The following is a 14,918-nucleotide window of genomic DNA, read 5'->3' on the forward strand; positions in this document are numbered from 1 at the left end:
GGGGCGCTGGCCACAGGCGGGGCGGTGCCGCCGCGCCCGCGCTCCCCCGGGGCGGCTCGGCTGGGCCTGGCCCGGCCCTGTCCCGCGCCGCCGGCCGCAGGTGCTTAAATAGCGGCGCCTGCCCCGCCGCCGCGTCCTTCGCGCCGCCAGGTAAGGGGCGGGTGCCTGGAGCCCCTCGCCGACCGGGCGTTCTCGCCCTGGCGGCCGCGGGGCCTTGCGGCTGTGCAGCCGTGACGGGCGGCTGGGAGGCAGAGAGTGAGCGGGCGGCCCCGGCCGGGCCCGCGGGGGTGAGGGGCGGCGCGGCGGGCGGCTCGTCCTGCAGCTGCCCCCGCCAGGGGCCGCCGCGGGCGGGCGGGGCCGCGCCGCGTCTCCCCTCAGCCGCCGCCATTCCCGTGTTTTCGCCCTTATCCAGTGTGTGTGAGAATTATCCGGGGTGTAAGTGGCCTGTCTTCTCCCTGGAGAGCCCACCGCTCTCCACACCGCTTCCACACTGCGACCTCTACGCCAGCCCTGAGGGAGGATGGAGTATCTCTGAAGGGGCTTCTGCAGTTATTCTGGCATGCAGTTCTCTCGTGGCTGATGCTGGTGTACAGCTGGGACGGCACAGGTGAGGAGGTTCAGGTGCTGCTCCGTCACGGAGAGGTGGTGGAGAGGTTGCCCTGCGTCGCTCCTTGCTCCGGTGTGATGCATGGCAGCTTTTGGGGCATGGTCCATCTTCCTGAAGTCCTTACTGTGACTTAGAAAACTAAGTGATTTAGAATAGACTATGCCTGATGGACTGGTGCATGAGGAGGAGTGTGCTATGGAATGCTGTTTTTCCTAGACGGAGTAGAGCTTAACTGCTTGTCCATTAAATTGTCTGGCTTAATGCCCCAGGCCAGCCTCAGGAAACTGGGACAGGATGGCTTTAAGGTAGCTTTTGCAGCCTTACGTCTCCCTGATGGTTACCATGGCCTGTCCTGTGGTCAAAGATCTGTAAGTCTTTTTATCTTGTGCCTTTTGCTGCTTTGAGATATGTCAGCACCCTGGAACAGACCTTAGTATGAATTTCCAGAAGCTGATCTGTCATGGGTTAGCTGTTTGAAAAACATCAGCTCTGGTGTTAACTGTATCTGTCTGCTTTCTCCCTAGTCTCCCTGCTGTTCTTCAGAATATTCTTTGCCACAGCTCTTGTGTGCCACTAGTGTCTCATGTAAAAAGCATCCCACCAACAAGCATGGGACCCTTCAGAGCTCATTTTTGCATCTAGGTGCTGTCCTAGTTGCCTGAATGGCATCCAGTCAATGGGTTACCAAGCTTTGCTTTGCAAGCTCCTCACTTTTCAAACAGACTGTTGGGGTCTTCCTGTCCAACTGTTGTGTCAGTATTCTTCCTGGTGAAGTGAGTGAGGAACATTTGTGGGCCATCTTTTGCTGCAGCTGCTTTGTTCTTGTAGCCTGCAGGGACAGGAATTGGCAGCTTTGCAGAATGCAGTTCTGTGGCACAGTCAGAATCCCTGACTGCTGATTTGTAGTGAGAAGGATCTCTGGTACACATATCTCTGGAGGGTGGCAGGATTCATCCCACTTTCTGGAATTTCCTACTGCAGCTACTTTCCAGTACTTCTCCAAGTGGCTTCTGCCTATCTGCAATGATCATAAATAACACCACAGCATTGCTCTTCCTATACTGTAAGCTGAAACAATAATTTTGTTGACCCATATGGGCAGAGTACTCATGGCATCCACTCCCAGCTTAGGAATCTTTATATGCTTGTCTAAATCTTGAAGTCTTTTACAGTATCCGAGTCTTATGTTCTGTGAGATAAGAGCACTGTCAGGTACTAATTAGCAACTACATATGTGCATAAATTGCATGTATTTGGCATCTCAGAACTTGTTACTGCTTATGGTTTTGTTTCTTAAAAGTAGAAAACTGAAAGTACATCCTGTTGACATTTCCCACTAGCTCTTCAAATAAGTTAAAAACACCACGGGGAGGGAGGAGTGTTGGAATGAAGGTTGCGCATTACAATTTAGTTCAACCAGCTATGTATGAGTGTCTTTGAATGCCAGGTTAAGAGTCCAGTACAGGGGGAAGCTGGGATTTAATGAAGAACAGAAAATGGTGTGGGTACAGAAGCAGATACGAGCAAAGCAGGAAATTCAGGGATATCAAAAATTCATGTTTTGATATGGAAATTAAACTGAATGAAGTTGAGAGCATTTTTCCTTACAAGTAGGTTGACTAATAAGTCATGGTTTAATTTGAAACCTGGGGGGAAAAAATATCACAAAAATAATTGCACAATGGTAGTGGCAACTTCCTGGTAGTAGTTCAAAACACAGGTGAAAAAATGGAAAAATTAAAGTCCTTGTAAAGGATGGCTTATGAATTCTAACAGGATTTCCATTGTGGACTACAACTGACAGAGTATTATAGTTTTTAAATAACACAGACTAGACCTGAAACTTCTGCATTAAATGATTTGTGTACTTTCGTAAGCAAAAAGAAGGGGAATGGGACCTACTTTGGGAAGGATAAAACAGAATGAGGCAATGTTTTAATTCTTCCAATACTTTTCTTCTAATTCTGTTCCTGAATTCATGATGTCTGCATGAAGCTATCAAATTTCTTATGAGTAAGGGTGAGTAAATTCATAGCCCTGGTGTTTGCAGTGGAAATCTTGGAAAATGTGAACTCTGAAGGCTCAAGAAAAATTGTAGGAATTTTTTTTTAAATTCTTGGAGTTGTCCATAATATGAAAGTTTTAATACAAGTGTTACACAGAAAAAATAGTAAGAAATTGCAAAGTTATTTCCGGTTCTATGTACCTGGCATAGGCCTGATTTACAAAAAGGTAAAGCTCTATATCATTTAGGTTGAGCTTATAACCAGACTTCCTTTATAAGCTATGTTTCCAGTTTGCTCTTCCCATCCTACCTAACAACCTCTACATTACTGGATTGTGTTTTAATGGTTTCTGACCTGTTATTTCCATGTCTACTTTCAGACTTGAGTTTAATATGAAGGGAAAATTCCTTTACATCAATATGCCTATGGAGATATGCGATCTGGTGGAAGTATTTCAAGCACATAGACAATAAAAGACTTGCCTCTTTGTTAGAATACTTTTTCTTGAAACACAAGAAATAAATTTAATCTTGCTTTTGGTTTTCTGGTAAAATTTAATGGTAATATAAATGGAAATTCCCTTGGATTTTCCAGCATAAAATCTATGGCTTTCATCTTCAAAGCACAACAGACTGTTCTGAGTGTTCCTTCTTTTGTGGCCTGAAAGAATGAAGAAAATATGTACATGCTTAATTTCTAATGTGTATTTTAGCTTAATCTCATAACAACAAGATTGGTAGAAAAGAAGCAGACACTGTGTTGGAGTAAGAAGGACACATCTCCAGATCTTTTTTGCAATGGATATATAGTTGAATTTTTTTTTTTTTTGCCTTCACATTATTTTACTTTGTTCTAATTTGCTTGTATTTAAGTCCATGTTTTCTTTTCTAGAGGGAAAGAAGGAGTTCAGAGTTCTGCAAAAACTAGTCCTGCAAGAGTTCTTTCTAGAGTGTTGGTGGAGGATTTATTTGTTTATATATATTTATTTATGTGTTTGTGTTTCAGAGGTGTTTTACTCAGCTTTGCTTATTTGGTAAGTCAGTGTCATAAGGTGATAGTCAGGATGCCTGAGCCAGCTCAAATAATTTATGAGAATAGGTCATATGCAGTTATGAGAAATAATTTTATTAATTTAGCAAAGTCCACTGAAATCAAAGAAGTGACCATCCCAGTGCATTTTTTTCTGCCCAGTAGAGCCTTCAGACTGACTTCAGCTCATGCAGCATTGAAAGTGTGCTGAGCTAAAGGTGTTCAGTTTGAAATCGATCAGGATACATTCATTTTTTAAAATTTTTTAAATTTTTTTTGTGTGTGACATGCTGTCCTATCTTTTGTGCTCCCTATAGCTTTTTTTTCTCCCAGAGTAAATCTGACTCTTCTAACAAGGGACCCTTAGTTAGCAGTTTTTCAAACCAGTCTTAGTAAAGGGTTCTCAGTAGACTGAATTCAAAACACTGAAGAACCACTTAGCAGTCACAGTTTGCAAGGTAACTACCTTGCACAGTAATGGAATGCATTAAGGGGCGGTCCCTCAGTTTTGCTGTTCAAGATGGCCAGCTAAGAGACTTGGTTGCTTCCTGCAGTGGCCTTCTTGCTGTGTTTCATGCTGCTCAGATCTTGTGGTTATTGTGCCTTTTACCTGTATGATGCACCCTGCTTTCTCCTGTGCTTTCGGGGGGCCTGGTTTGATGTTCAGCAGTAAAACGTGTAATAACTTCATCATTTGTGGATCTGTTCAGCCTGTTCTTTAATTGGGTTCTACTCGTAAAAATCGCTGAGTAGTGACTCAATACCTTGCATTGCAGATAAATATGTGTTTAATAATTAAGTGTTTGAGTCACTAGTGAGTTCTATGGTTGTGTTTTATTTTTGTCCCAGTGGGGCACTGCAGTTCCTGGGGAGTGACACAAGCCTTGTCTCACTTGTAGCTGACACATGTTCAACAGTTTGCTTCCAGAAATCACATATACCTTATTTTCTTGTACCAGAGGCATATGTAAGGAGGATCCAATCTAATTTGATTTTTTATCTTCCAGTCATCTGAATTAGTAGCAGGACAGTAGAAGCTGGTAGAGAAAAGGCTGAAGGTTAACTAACAAGCAGCAGTACTAAGCTGATTCCCTGCTTCCATCCATGACAAACTGCACCAGTCCCCATATATTGGTCTTACATATCCAAGACACAGGTTAAATTGTCTGTGTTGGGAGACTGCTCATGAGGGGAAGAGGGCAGAGTCAAAACACTGCAGCATAAGCATGCTTCAGTACTTCCTGCACTTGGTAGGAAACACCTTTCTCGTGGTCTATCCATGAGACTTGTTATTTTCCATAGTCTGAACTTCCCCTGCATTTCAGGCTGGCTTTTGATGGATGTTAGCCGAGATCTTCATGGTTGCTAGTCACCATCTGGTGGCTGGTATCCATCTGGTTCTGTAGGCCAGAGTGACAGAGTGTCAGAGTAGCAGAAACTTCCTTGTAGGTAACCGCAAAGTTTATTTATTTTTTTTTTTTGTACTAGAGCTCACTGACTGGAGCAGTGTCCTGGCTTTCAGTTAGGCTTCCCTTGCCCCACTAAATGCACATCCAGCTGATTTGTTATCCATACTACCATATGGACTGTTATTGGCCTCAAAACTGTTTTCTGTTTTCTTCTATTTCACTTCTGAATCTAGAGTCTTGTGGGCTCAGAATCCTTCTGGGAGCCACATTCATTAATTCCTTTTTAAAGATCTTTTGAGCAAAGATAAAGTATTCAGAAGGAGGGGGAGTTGAAAGGAAATGTAGGAGTGCTATGCTTACCAACTTTAACCAGGAAATCAGTGAGACTTGAACTGGTCTTTAGAATGTTGGGTTTTTTTCATTTTCTTCTTTTTGTTTTTTTTTTTTTTTCTGTCTTTGTCATTTCAGAAGGAACCTTCTCAGTACTTGGTTTTGCAGCAGCCTAGGACAGGAAGCTCATTTAAAGAAACAGAAAGGTCTTTACTACCTGTGGAAAGAGAAGCAAGATTTGTATGCTTTGAAAAGGTATGTAATAGAAAATTTACCTGGTTAAAAAGTCCAGTAGTCATTGCTCATTTGCATTAAAGTACTATCTCTCACAAGCTGTCACTTCCTGTGGTTCAGCACAGAAATTTCCCATAGCTTTCTCTTTTCAAAGGGGAAGCTAATCTGTCCTCATTCCAAATATTCAAACTTTCAAAATAGTGTCCTTTTAATAGTAAGACTATTTCTCTAAAGAAACAATTAATTTAGCTATGCAACAGCAATTACAATTGGTCTAAGTTGAACTGTAAAGCAAGTTCTGTCTTTTCATAACCATTTAACATCAGCAAACTTGAGCAAGCCCTGTAATCCATAGTGGAGATACTGCAAAACAGAAAATACAGGAGCATATACAATAAAGGCTGAGTAACAAATATGAAAGTAAGAAATTTAATGTAGCTATTCTTGCTGGGTTTTTTTCTTCTTTTAGTTTGTGTATTTTCATGTTCACAGATCGTAATTTGCTGCCATTTAATTCTAACAACCCATCTTGAGGAGATTCTGTTGTAATGTATCCAGTGGCTGTTCCTGCACCAGGAGGTGAAGGAAGTAATGGACAACATGGGAAACTTATTTTTTTCCTTTTTGTTTTTGGAGCTGTGTTGCTGTGTGCTGGATTCCTTCTTTCAGTCTTTATTCTCCAGTCATGTCCATCTGGAAGCTTCAGTGACTGTAACGAGGTCCTTAAGGCTGCTGGGCCAGTGTTGGCTGTAACTGGACTGGTTTGTGTTTTACTGGCACGATCAAGGGCCAGGATGTATATAAGACAAAGACAACTGCAAAATGAGCAGGTGTACAGCCTTGTGTTTTGTCGTGGGAACTGCCAGTTTGCCCAGTTTCTCATATTTGGATTCCTGTTTTTAACTAGTGGAATGTTAATTAGCATCCTGGGCATTTGGGTTCCTGGTTGCAGCCCTGGCTGGCATACGATACAGCTCAACCACACTGGCACTTCTGACATGGACCTCCAGGGCTGTGGATTCCTGTCACTTCAAATCATGGGACCTTTGATTGTGCTCACTGGGTTGTGTTTCTTCGTGATAGCTCATGTTAAAAAGAAGCAAAACTTAAATCTCAACCAAGAATCCTGTGAAAGTGAAGAACATCCTCAGAGCCCTGAATCTTTTCAGGTTACAGTAGGTGAGTAAAAAATGTTGGAACTTTACACTGGGAATTAGTGAGGGTTTTTTCCACTAATGATTTACATCTGGATATCACTTATTTGAGCTCTAAGTATGTCAGTTCTGCCATGTCAAGACAGCCGAAATAAGATAATATTACTTTGTCTCGTACGCTTTCTGTATGGTCAGTTCAGTTTCCTTTACCAAAAAGGCAGAATCTCTCTTTGGCACAGACAGAAAGGTCTGACTGTGTAAAGCAACAGAACCTGAGACAAATGAGTCTAACCCCGGTTCTGTTCTCAAACACTGTAGTTGATGCAGATCACAGACTTGTATGACTATATTTAAGATTTATTTTAGCCTTGAGCCCTTAAACAGAAGATTCTGATTTGTAACCAATGTACTGTATTTTTTAAATTGTGGCCACATCCTCAACCAGTCAGAGATAAAATTACAAGTTTTAAACTCTTCAGTTACAGAGTGGTAATTGGTAGATTCTTTTGCTGTACAATATATTGTTGTAGTGAACTGTCTATCAATCGTCGCGATTAGTGTGCCTTAAGCTACAAGTAACTCAGTAGGGAAACTGTCACGGCACACAAAATCAGTCCTCAGAGCCATTAATGACTCCCATTATAGCACTGCAGTACTTATGGAGAAACTCAGAATGACCTATTTTATGTTTGGGAGGGAAACTAAGTACTCTCCTATCCTTAAAATGTTCCAACAGTAACCTGTGTGCTTTACACTTCTGATTCTTGTAGACAGCCAACCATATTTGTGTCTCTTAGCTCGATAAATACTCCTCCTTCTCAGCTGTATTGTCTAAATGAAATCCTTCATTTATAAATGTGCTGCATCTTTATTTTGGGATTATTTAGGTTTTGAATGTAGCTCCAACCTGCTCCAACAGCCCAGAATGTATCAATTCTGTATGTGGGATCATTTATCTTAAAAGCTAGGCAAGTAAAAAATATAGGTTACTGTTAGTATAACCAGATGTGCTCAGTTCTTCAGAGGTAGTTCTTTTCTAATTGGTGTACTTTCCTCTAGGTGATGCTGTGATGTTATTCCCACCCCCACCACCTCCATATTTTGCTGACCCTATGTCACCAACTGTGACACATTGTCTTATGTCAAGTGTTTTACCTACAAGTGAAAATCCTCCACCATACCACTCTATCTTCAGTGATGGGTAAGACTGTGTTCATCTCTCACTTTAGAAATCTGAGGTGTTTCTTTAGGTGTCCAAGCCCATGTTATTATATAATCACTGTGAATTAACTACTTGCCATGACAAAGTTTTCTAATGAATAACTCAACTTACTTCAGATACTTTACTTGAATTGGCATTAGAATGTTGTAGTATACTAGGGGAATTACAAACTGCAGAATGTTCTTTATGAGGATTAAATTGTTATTATTATGACTGGACATAACTTCTGAGGTTCTTAAATCAATGGTCCTTAGTAAATTTCTTCCAGAGATTGTCCAAGAGAAGGTGGCACTGACAGCAGTGTGGTAGTGACATGATATCCATATTGCCAGATTTTACGAGCCTCTGTAGAAACAGAGCAGCAAGTATTTTATGACGCCTACCCTCAGACCCTGCAATGTTACTTTATCTGCCAATATATTCATTTCTCCCATGTCCCTTACCTCTGCCTTGAGGAAGTGAAACTGTGCTGGTCTGCCTTGTTCCTGCTGTGGCCATGTGTCAAGGTTGAAAGATTCCTTGATATCGCAGAAGGTTCCAGCATGCTGATTAAGGAGGCTGCAAAGCCAGTTTCATTTCAAATCTTGTACCTTACATACATGAATTACGACAGAATTGCCGGACATCACCAAGCTCAGGGATCAGGAGCTGCCAGCTTACCAAAGATTTGTCTATGCCGTGAGAAGTAGTGGGGTTATTTATCCCTTGTGGGTGGTAACTTGATGGTAAAAAAAGTCACTGCAAGGGCCACATACTAGAAGGCAGAGCTAGGTCTGGCCAGAAGAGCAAGGTGTAACATGTCTAGAGTTGCTAACTTACTTTCAGGCCCTTAATGGTTCAGAAATGACTTGATATAATATCTTTAGAATAGTCCTACATCAGCCTGGGTTTGAGCTGTGAGTCAGTAAGCTATGTGGGGCTATCAGTTAATGACCTTTATTCACTAGACTCTGCATGCAACATTGTGTCACTGAAAACTGGGAAATAAACTCTCCAACCAATTTGTTAGGTTACAAAGCCAACATTAGTTTATTAACAGTGCTGGAGGCATGGAATTCTCCACAAAGCATGTATGCTCAGTAACCTAACAGATCTGTTTATATTCCTGAAACTATCACATATATTCATCACATTTCTTGAATACATGCATATATGCTAATTATTTCCATGGACTTGTTTGGATATGGTTCCAGATCTTCTGATGTCTCCTTGAGAGAATCTCAAATCAGTCATCAAGTCATAATGTATTTCTCTTACCAAGGAAGCATTAACTAGAAAAAGACTTATTAGTCACAGATTAGGGAATTAATGCAAGGCCACATTGTCTCTGGTATTTGTACTAAGCACTGTATGGGACAAAATAAGCATTAACCATGAATATACTTACTACGCTAAAGTTAACAGAATTTTCCAACATGTTCCCCTTCTACATCTTCTGTGTAGACAGAAATATAACCTGTTTGGTAACAGTTGGAAGCACCATCACTGCCATTGTTGATGAGTGTCTGGAAAGTTGTCTGGCAGGAAAGGACCTCAGAATGGTGGCCAACAGCACCTGAACATGAGCCATCAGTGTGCCCAGGTGGCCAAGGCAGCCAGCTGCATCCAGGCTTCTATCAACAATAGCGTGACCAGTGGGACCAGGGCACCTAAATGTTCAAGGGGAGTGGGACAGTAAGTGGCTCATTCCTGGAAAACTGTGGGATGGGAGGCAAAGATTAGAAGGACAAGATGCTTTCAGGGGTCCTCTGCTTCTGAATTTGGAGTGTTCTGGCCACACTGGAACACACTTGCAGTCTTAGCAGTTGAGCCAAGAGCTTCTAAAGTGAGAGAAGCCAGAAGGGAAATATTGGAGAACTATCTCAAAGAACAAAGGGATATTCCTCTAGGAAGGCAACATGGCCAGCATCTCAGCTAAGGTGCCTTTACACCAATGCACACAGCATGGGCACAAACTGGAGCAGTTGGAAGCCACTGTGCTGCTGGAAGACCTATGACCTTGTTGCTATTCCTGAAACTTTGTGGGATGAATCCTTTTTCTGGAGTGTGACTGTTAGTGGCTTCAGGCTGTTCAGAAGAGACAGGGAAAGAAATAGGGGGTGAGGGATTGCTTTTTACAGCAAGAGGTGTGTTGAATGTGAAGAGCAGTCCCTGCAGAATACCAGGTGGAAAGCAGGTGGAAAGCCTGTGGGTAGGAGTAGAGACTGAGGCAGCAAAGGGAACCCTGTGGCTGGGGTCTGCTACAGCCTCCTAATCAAGGGGAGCCCATTGAGCAAACCTTCCTGCTCCAGCCACAGGAGGCATTGAGCCCGCAGGATCTTGTCCTGCAGGGGCAGCTCGACCACCCCAGCAGCTGTTGGGAAAGTAGCTTGGAGGGCTGTAGGCAATCCAGGAGACTCCTGGAGTGTGTGGAGGATAATATCCTGACCCAGGTGACAGACAGCCCTGCTGAGGGAATGTGTTACAGGCTGTGTTGGTCACCAGTGCAGGTGAGCTAACTGGGACACCAAGACTGGAGGCAGCCTGGGCTGCAGGGGTCGTGCATTTGGGAAGTGTGCAGGGCTGGGGGATCAGGGGTCAGGCAAGGAGTAAAAGTCTGGCTCTTGAACTTTAGGAAAGCAGAATTTCAGTCCTCTGGGAATCTAGTCAGTCTGTCTCAGGGACAAGGGAGTAGAAGAGAGCCGGCAGATCTTTAAGGAACTCTTCCATAGAGGACAAGAGCTGGCAATCCCCAGGAGCAAGAAATTGGACAAGGAGGGCAAGAGACCATCATGGCTGAGTAGGAACTTACTGGTCAGAATTAAGGGAAAGAATCAAGTACACAGGCAGTGGAAACCAGGACAGGTGACCTAAGAAGAGTTTAGAGATGAAGAACTGTTGTGTAGGGAGAAAGCTCGAGGCAAATCTGGAACTGAACCTGGCAAGGGACACCAAGAATAACAGGAAGGGCTTCTATGGGTACAGTTATTAACTAGAAATGGAAGGTCAAAGAAAGGATATCCCCCAATGAAGAATGCTGGAAAGGTGGTGACAGTGGATAAGAAGCTGAGGTACTTAACAGCTTTTTTACCTCTGTCTTAAATGTCTCTTTTCCTACTCAGGGGTAGATGGACAGCAGGATGGGGACTGGGGGAGCAAAGTCTCTCCCACTGTAAGAGACCAGGTTCATGGCTATCTGAGGAACTGGAATGTACATAAGTCTCTGGCACCCAATGAGCTGCATCCCAGAGTCCTGAGGGAGTTGTCACTAGATGTGGTCAGTAGATGTCAGTCAGATGTAGTTGCCAAGCCACTCTTCATGATATTTGAAAAGTCATGGCAGTCAGGGCAAATCCCAGGTGACTGGAAAAAGGGAAAAACATTGTACCCACCTTTAAGAAGGTTAGAAAGGAGGAATACTGAGGAGTACTGACCTGTCAGCCTCACCTCTGCCTGGGAAGATCATGGTACAGATGCCCCTAGAGCTGTGCACATGTAGGACAGGGAGGTGATTCAGGACAGATGACACAGCTGCACCAAGGGCAGGTCCTGCCTGATCAACCCAATGGCTTTCTATGATGTGGTGACTGCAGCAGTGGACAAGGGAAGGGTTACAGATGTCATTTATCTGTCATTTTACTGTAAAGCCCTTGTCACAATCCCCCACAACAACCTTCTCTCTTGATTGGAGAGAGATGGATTCAATGGGTGGACTGTCTGGTGGATGAGGAATTGGTTTGACAGTCACATCCAGAGAGTAGTGGTCAATGGTTCAGAGTCCCAATGGACTTCAGTAACAAGTGGTGTCCTTCAGGGGTCCGTATTCAGACCAGTGTTATTTAATATCTTCATTACTGACATATGTGAATGGATTTGCAGATGACTCCAAGCTGAGTGGTATAGTTGTCAGACTTGAAGTATGGAATGCTATCCAGAGGGACCCTGACAAGATGGAGAAGTGAGTCTATGGTAATCTCATGTGTTTTAACAAAGCCAGGTGCAAGGTGCTAAAGCTGGGTCAGGGCAACCCTGGTTTCAGCACAGGCTGTGGTGAACAGATCACAGCAGCTCTACCCAGAGGGCCTTGGGGGTGCTGGTGAGTGAGAGGCTGGACATGACCCAGCCATGGGCACTCCCAGCCCAGAGAGCCAAACGTGTCCTGGGCTGCATCCAGAGCAGTGTGGGCAGCAGGGCCAGGGAGGGGATTCTGCCCCTCTGCTCTGCTCTGCTGAGACCTCACTGCAGGGCTGCATCAGCTCTGGGGTCCCTGCACAGGGATGTTGCAGCGAGTCCAGAGGAGGCCACTAAGATGACAGAGGTCTGGAGTACCTCTCCTGTGAGGGAAGGCTAGGAGAATTTGGCTTGTTGGGCCTGTGAAAGAGAAGACTTCAGGGTGAGCTAATTGCAGTCTTCCAATACCTGAAGGGAGCTTACAGGAAAGATGGAGAGGGACTTTTTATAAGAGCATGTAGTGACAGGACAAGGGGAATCAATTTCAAACTGAAACCAATTTTAGAATAGATATTAGGAAGAATTTAGTTACTGTAAGAGTGGTAAGACACTGGAACAGGTCACCCAGAATAGTTGTAGACGTCCCATCCAGAAAATCGTTTAATGCCACATTGGATGGGTGTCTGAGGAACCTGGTCTAGTGAAAGATGTCCCTGTCCAAGGCATGGGAGGTTGGAAATAGATGATCTTTAACATCCCTTCCAACACAGGCTGTTCTGTGAATCTGTGGTTCACTTTTGGGTTCTTCTCAATGAGAAGGACACAGAGGTTCTGGAGTGTGACAAAAGGTCAGTACAGCTGCTGAAGGATCTGAAGCAGATGTCAAGTGAGGTGTCACTGGAGTTGACAGAGGCAGCTGGAGTTTTTCACTCTGGGGAAAAGGAGGCTTGATCTTATTGTTCTCAATTTTTGGAAAGGAGGTTGTGGCAAGATCGGTATTGGCCTCTTTTGCTAGATAACAAGTGACTGGACAAGAGCTCCTGGCCTCAAGCTGTGCCAGGAAAGGTTTATCTTAGCTATTAGGAAGGGTTTTTTTGTGGAAAGATATGTAAAGCATTGGAACAGGCTGCTCTGGAAAGCGGTGGAGTCACCATCCGTGGAACTGTTGGAAAATCATGTGGATATGGTTTAATGCTTGTGTGGATTTATCTGTCTTGTGAACATATGTATATAAAGAGGAAGTTTTTTGGGATAGTATATAGTGGAGTGGATAAAACACCTCAGGCTTGGTTGGATACAGAAACCAAAATGCCTGACCTCACCCTGTGGTGTTTTCTGATGGGGATGCTCTAGCTGTTTACCTTCCATGCTTCCCAGTGTCCTCACAGAGACCTGCTGAGCTGACATCACCTCTGGGTGTTTCACTCAATCCCGCTCTCTCGTGGCTCAGCAGTTGCTGGCAGTCAGGGCATCTTGACTAGTGTCAACTGCTTCCCATGCACCTTCATGGAAGAGCAGCATTGGCCTCGTTGTTTGTAACAGTGAACTGAGGTTGAAGATCCCAAATATAGCAGGGGACACACACTTTGTATGTTGGTGGCTACTGGACGAAAGTGATTTGCCTCGTCGACCCACTGCTCAGCGCTCTGTAAGCAAGCACTGTGCTGCAGCCTTTGCTGGATGAGAGGTGTGTTAGTAAGCTGAGTCATGGTCTCATCCCAGAATTGCTTGCATTTTTCCTGCAGTCTGCTGCATAACACTTCAGCATTTGTCTTGTAGTATTTCTCTCTTCTTTGAAAACCCTCACAGACCAGTAACAGCATTGAAGATGAGGTGACTGTGCTCTGTTTTTGAGCTCCTCACTCAGTATTGGTATTGATACAGATGTATGTACAAAAGCATGAGTCAGCTCTGGGAGTGAATCATGAAGAGCAAGGAGTTCTTTCCTTTCCTTGGGCTGCTGAAGCAGTATGCTGAGGGCCAGCTCTCAGATGAGATGAGCAATGTAGCAGAACAGTGTGGGTTTAACCAATTTTGATACAGCTATGATGGCTAGAGGAAGACAGGAAATACTTGGCTGCTCACCTTGAATGTCACTGGGAACTTTGCAGTCTGGTTATGTCCAGTCGTTTTTGTTTCTCCAGCTTTGAGTGGGAATATGACTCCTTATGTCTGTCATGGAATGCCTAAAAAAGGTTTGATTGCTTTTCATGTAAGATATCAAAAGGCTAGGGATTGTGATTTTTTTTTTATGCCGTTCTAAATCTAGTACCTGTCTTACATGAGGGAAGGGAACTGTGTATGTGATACATTACAAAAGGGAAGATCCTTAGGAGCTAAGGATCAGAAGAAGATTTAGTAAGGTTGTGAAACAGCCCAGCCAGAAGCACCTAATACCCATAAGCCAGGCTGTGACTGGTGAAAGGTAGAAGGGAACTTGTTTTGCTCTTCCCCTCTGAAATTACAGAATTTTCATATGAGTCATAATGTAGCCCAAAGAATCCTAATGCTTATGCAAGTTCTTTGCTTCAGGGATTTTTAGGAAGTGTGTGCATACATGTATGTTTATGTAAATCAAGTCAAATTTCACTCACTGTAGATAAATTAATTATGCTAATACATAGTTTTGTGTTTTATAGAGCGCAGCTTGCTGATGATGAAAGAACAGTTGCTGTTAGAGACTATGAATCCATATATACAATTTCTGGAAGCAACTCACCTTCAGATATTTTACCAATGCTATACCTTTCTTCCGAATCACCACCAAAATATGAAGAAAAAGCATCAATAACAAATAATGAATATTTGCCATCTTCTTCCTCATCTTTTTCATCTATTTCATTAGCCACATCTGACACCAGCTCATAAAGGACTGTCAGTTCACTTGATTTTTAATTAAAATGTACACAGAGATTTACAATTTTTGAATTTATTTACATTTTATAATAAAAGCAATAATGTTGGCTGTGTCTAATTTTTCATCAGAAAGAATAAACA

The 14,918-nt window shown here is 43.4% G+C and overlaps 1 protein-coding gene across 2 annotated transcripts; it reads left to right on the forward strand.

Annotated features, from left to right (window-relative positions):
- Positions 1-8: 8 nt before the first annotated feature.
- TMEM171 (transmembrane protein 171) lies at positions 9-14,884 on the forward strand. Of its 2 annotated transcripts, none has more exons than XM_086869859.1 (6): positions 9-150; positions 413-607; positions 5,520-5,636; positions 6,108-6,794; positions 7,829-7,970; positions 14,561-14,884. In XM_086869859.1, exons 4-6 carry the CDS (start codon positions 6,164-6,166, stop codon positions 14,787-14,789), a joined length of 1,002 nt encoding a protein of 333 aa, XP_086725985.1. In that variant the 5' UTR covers positions 9-150; positions 413-607; positions 5,520-5,636; positions 6,108-6,163; the 3' UTR covers positions 14,790-14,884. The 2 variants fall into 2 exon arrangements, with proteins under 2 accessions (XP_086725985.1, XP_086725986.1); XM_086869860.1 differs by lacking the exon at positions 9-150 and adding an exon at positions 178-255.
- Positions 14,885-14,918: the final 34 nt, after the last annotated feature.

The sequence above is a fragment of the Cyanistes caeruleus genome, chromosome Z (assembly GCF_971803275.1).
Source record: "Cyanistes caeruleus chromosome Z, bCyaCae1.hap1.1, whole genome shotgun sequence".
In the NCBI taxonomy this organism is placed as follows: domain Eukaryota; kingdom Metazoa; phylum Chordata; class Aves; order Passeriformes; family Paridae; genus Cyanistes; species Cyanistes caeruleus.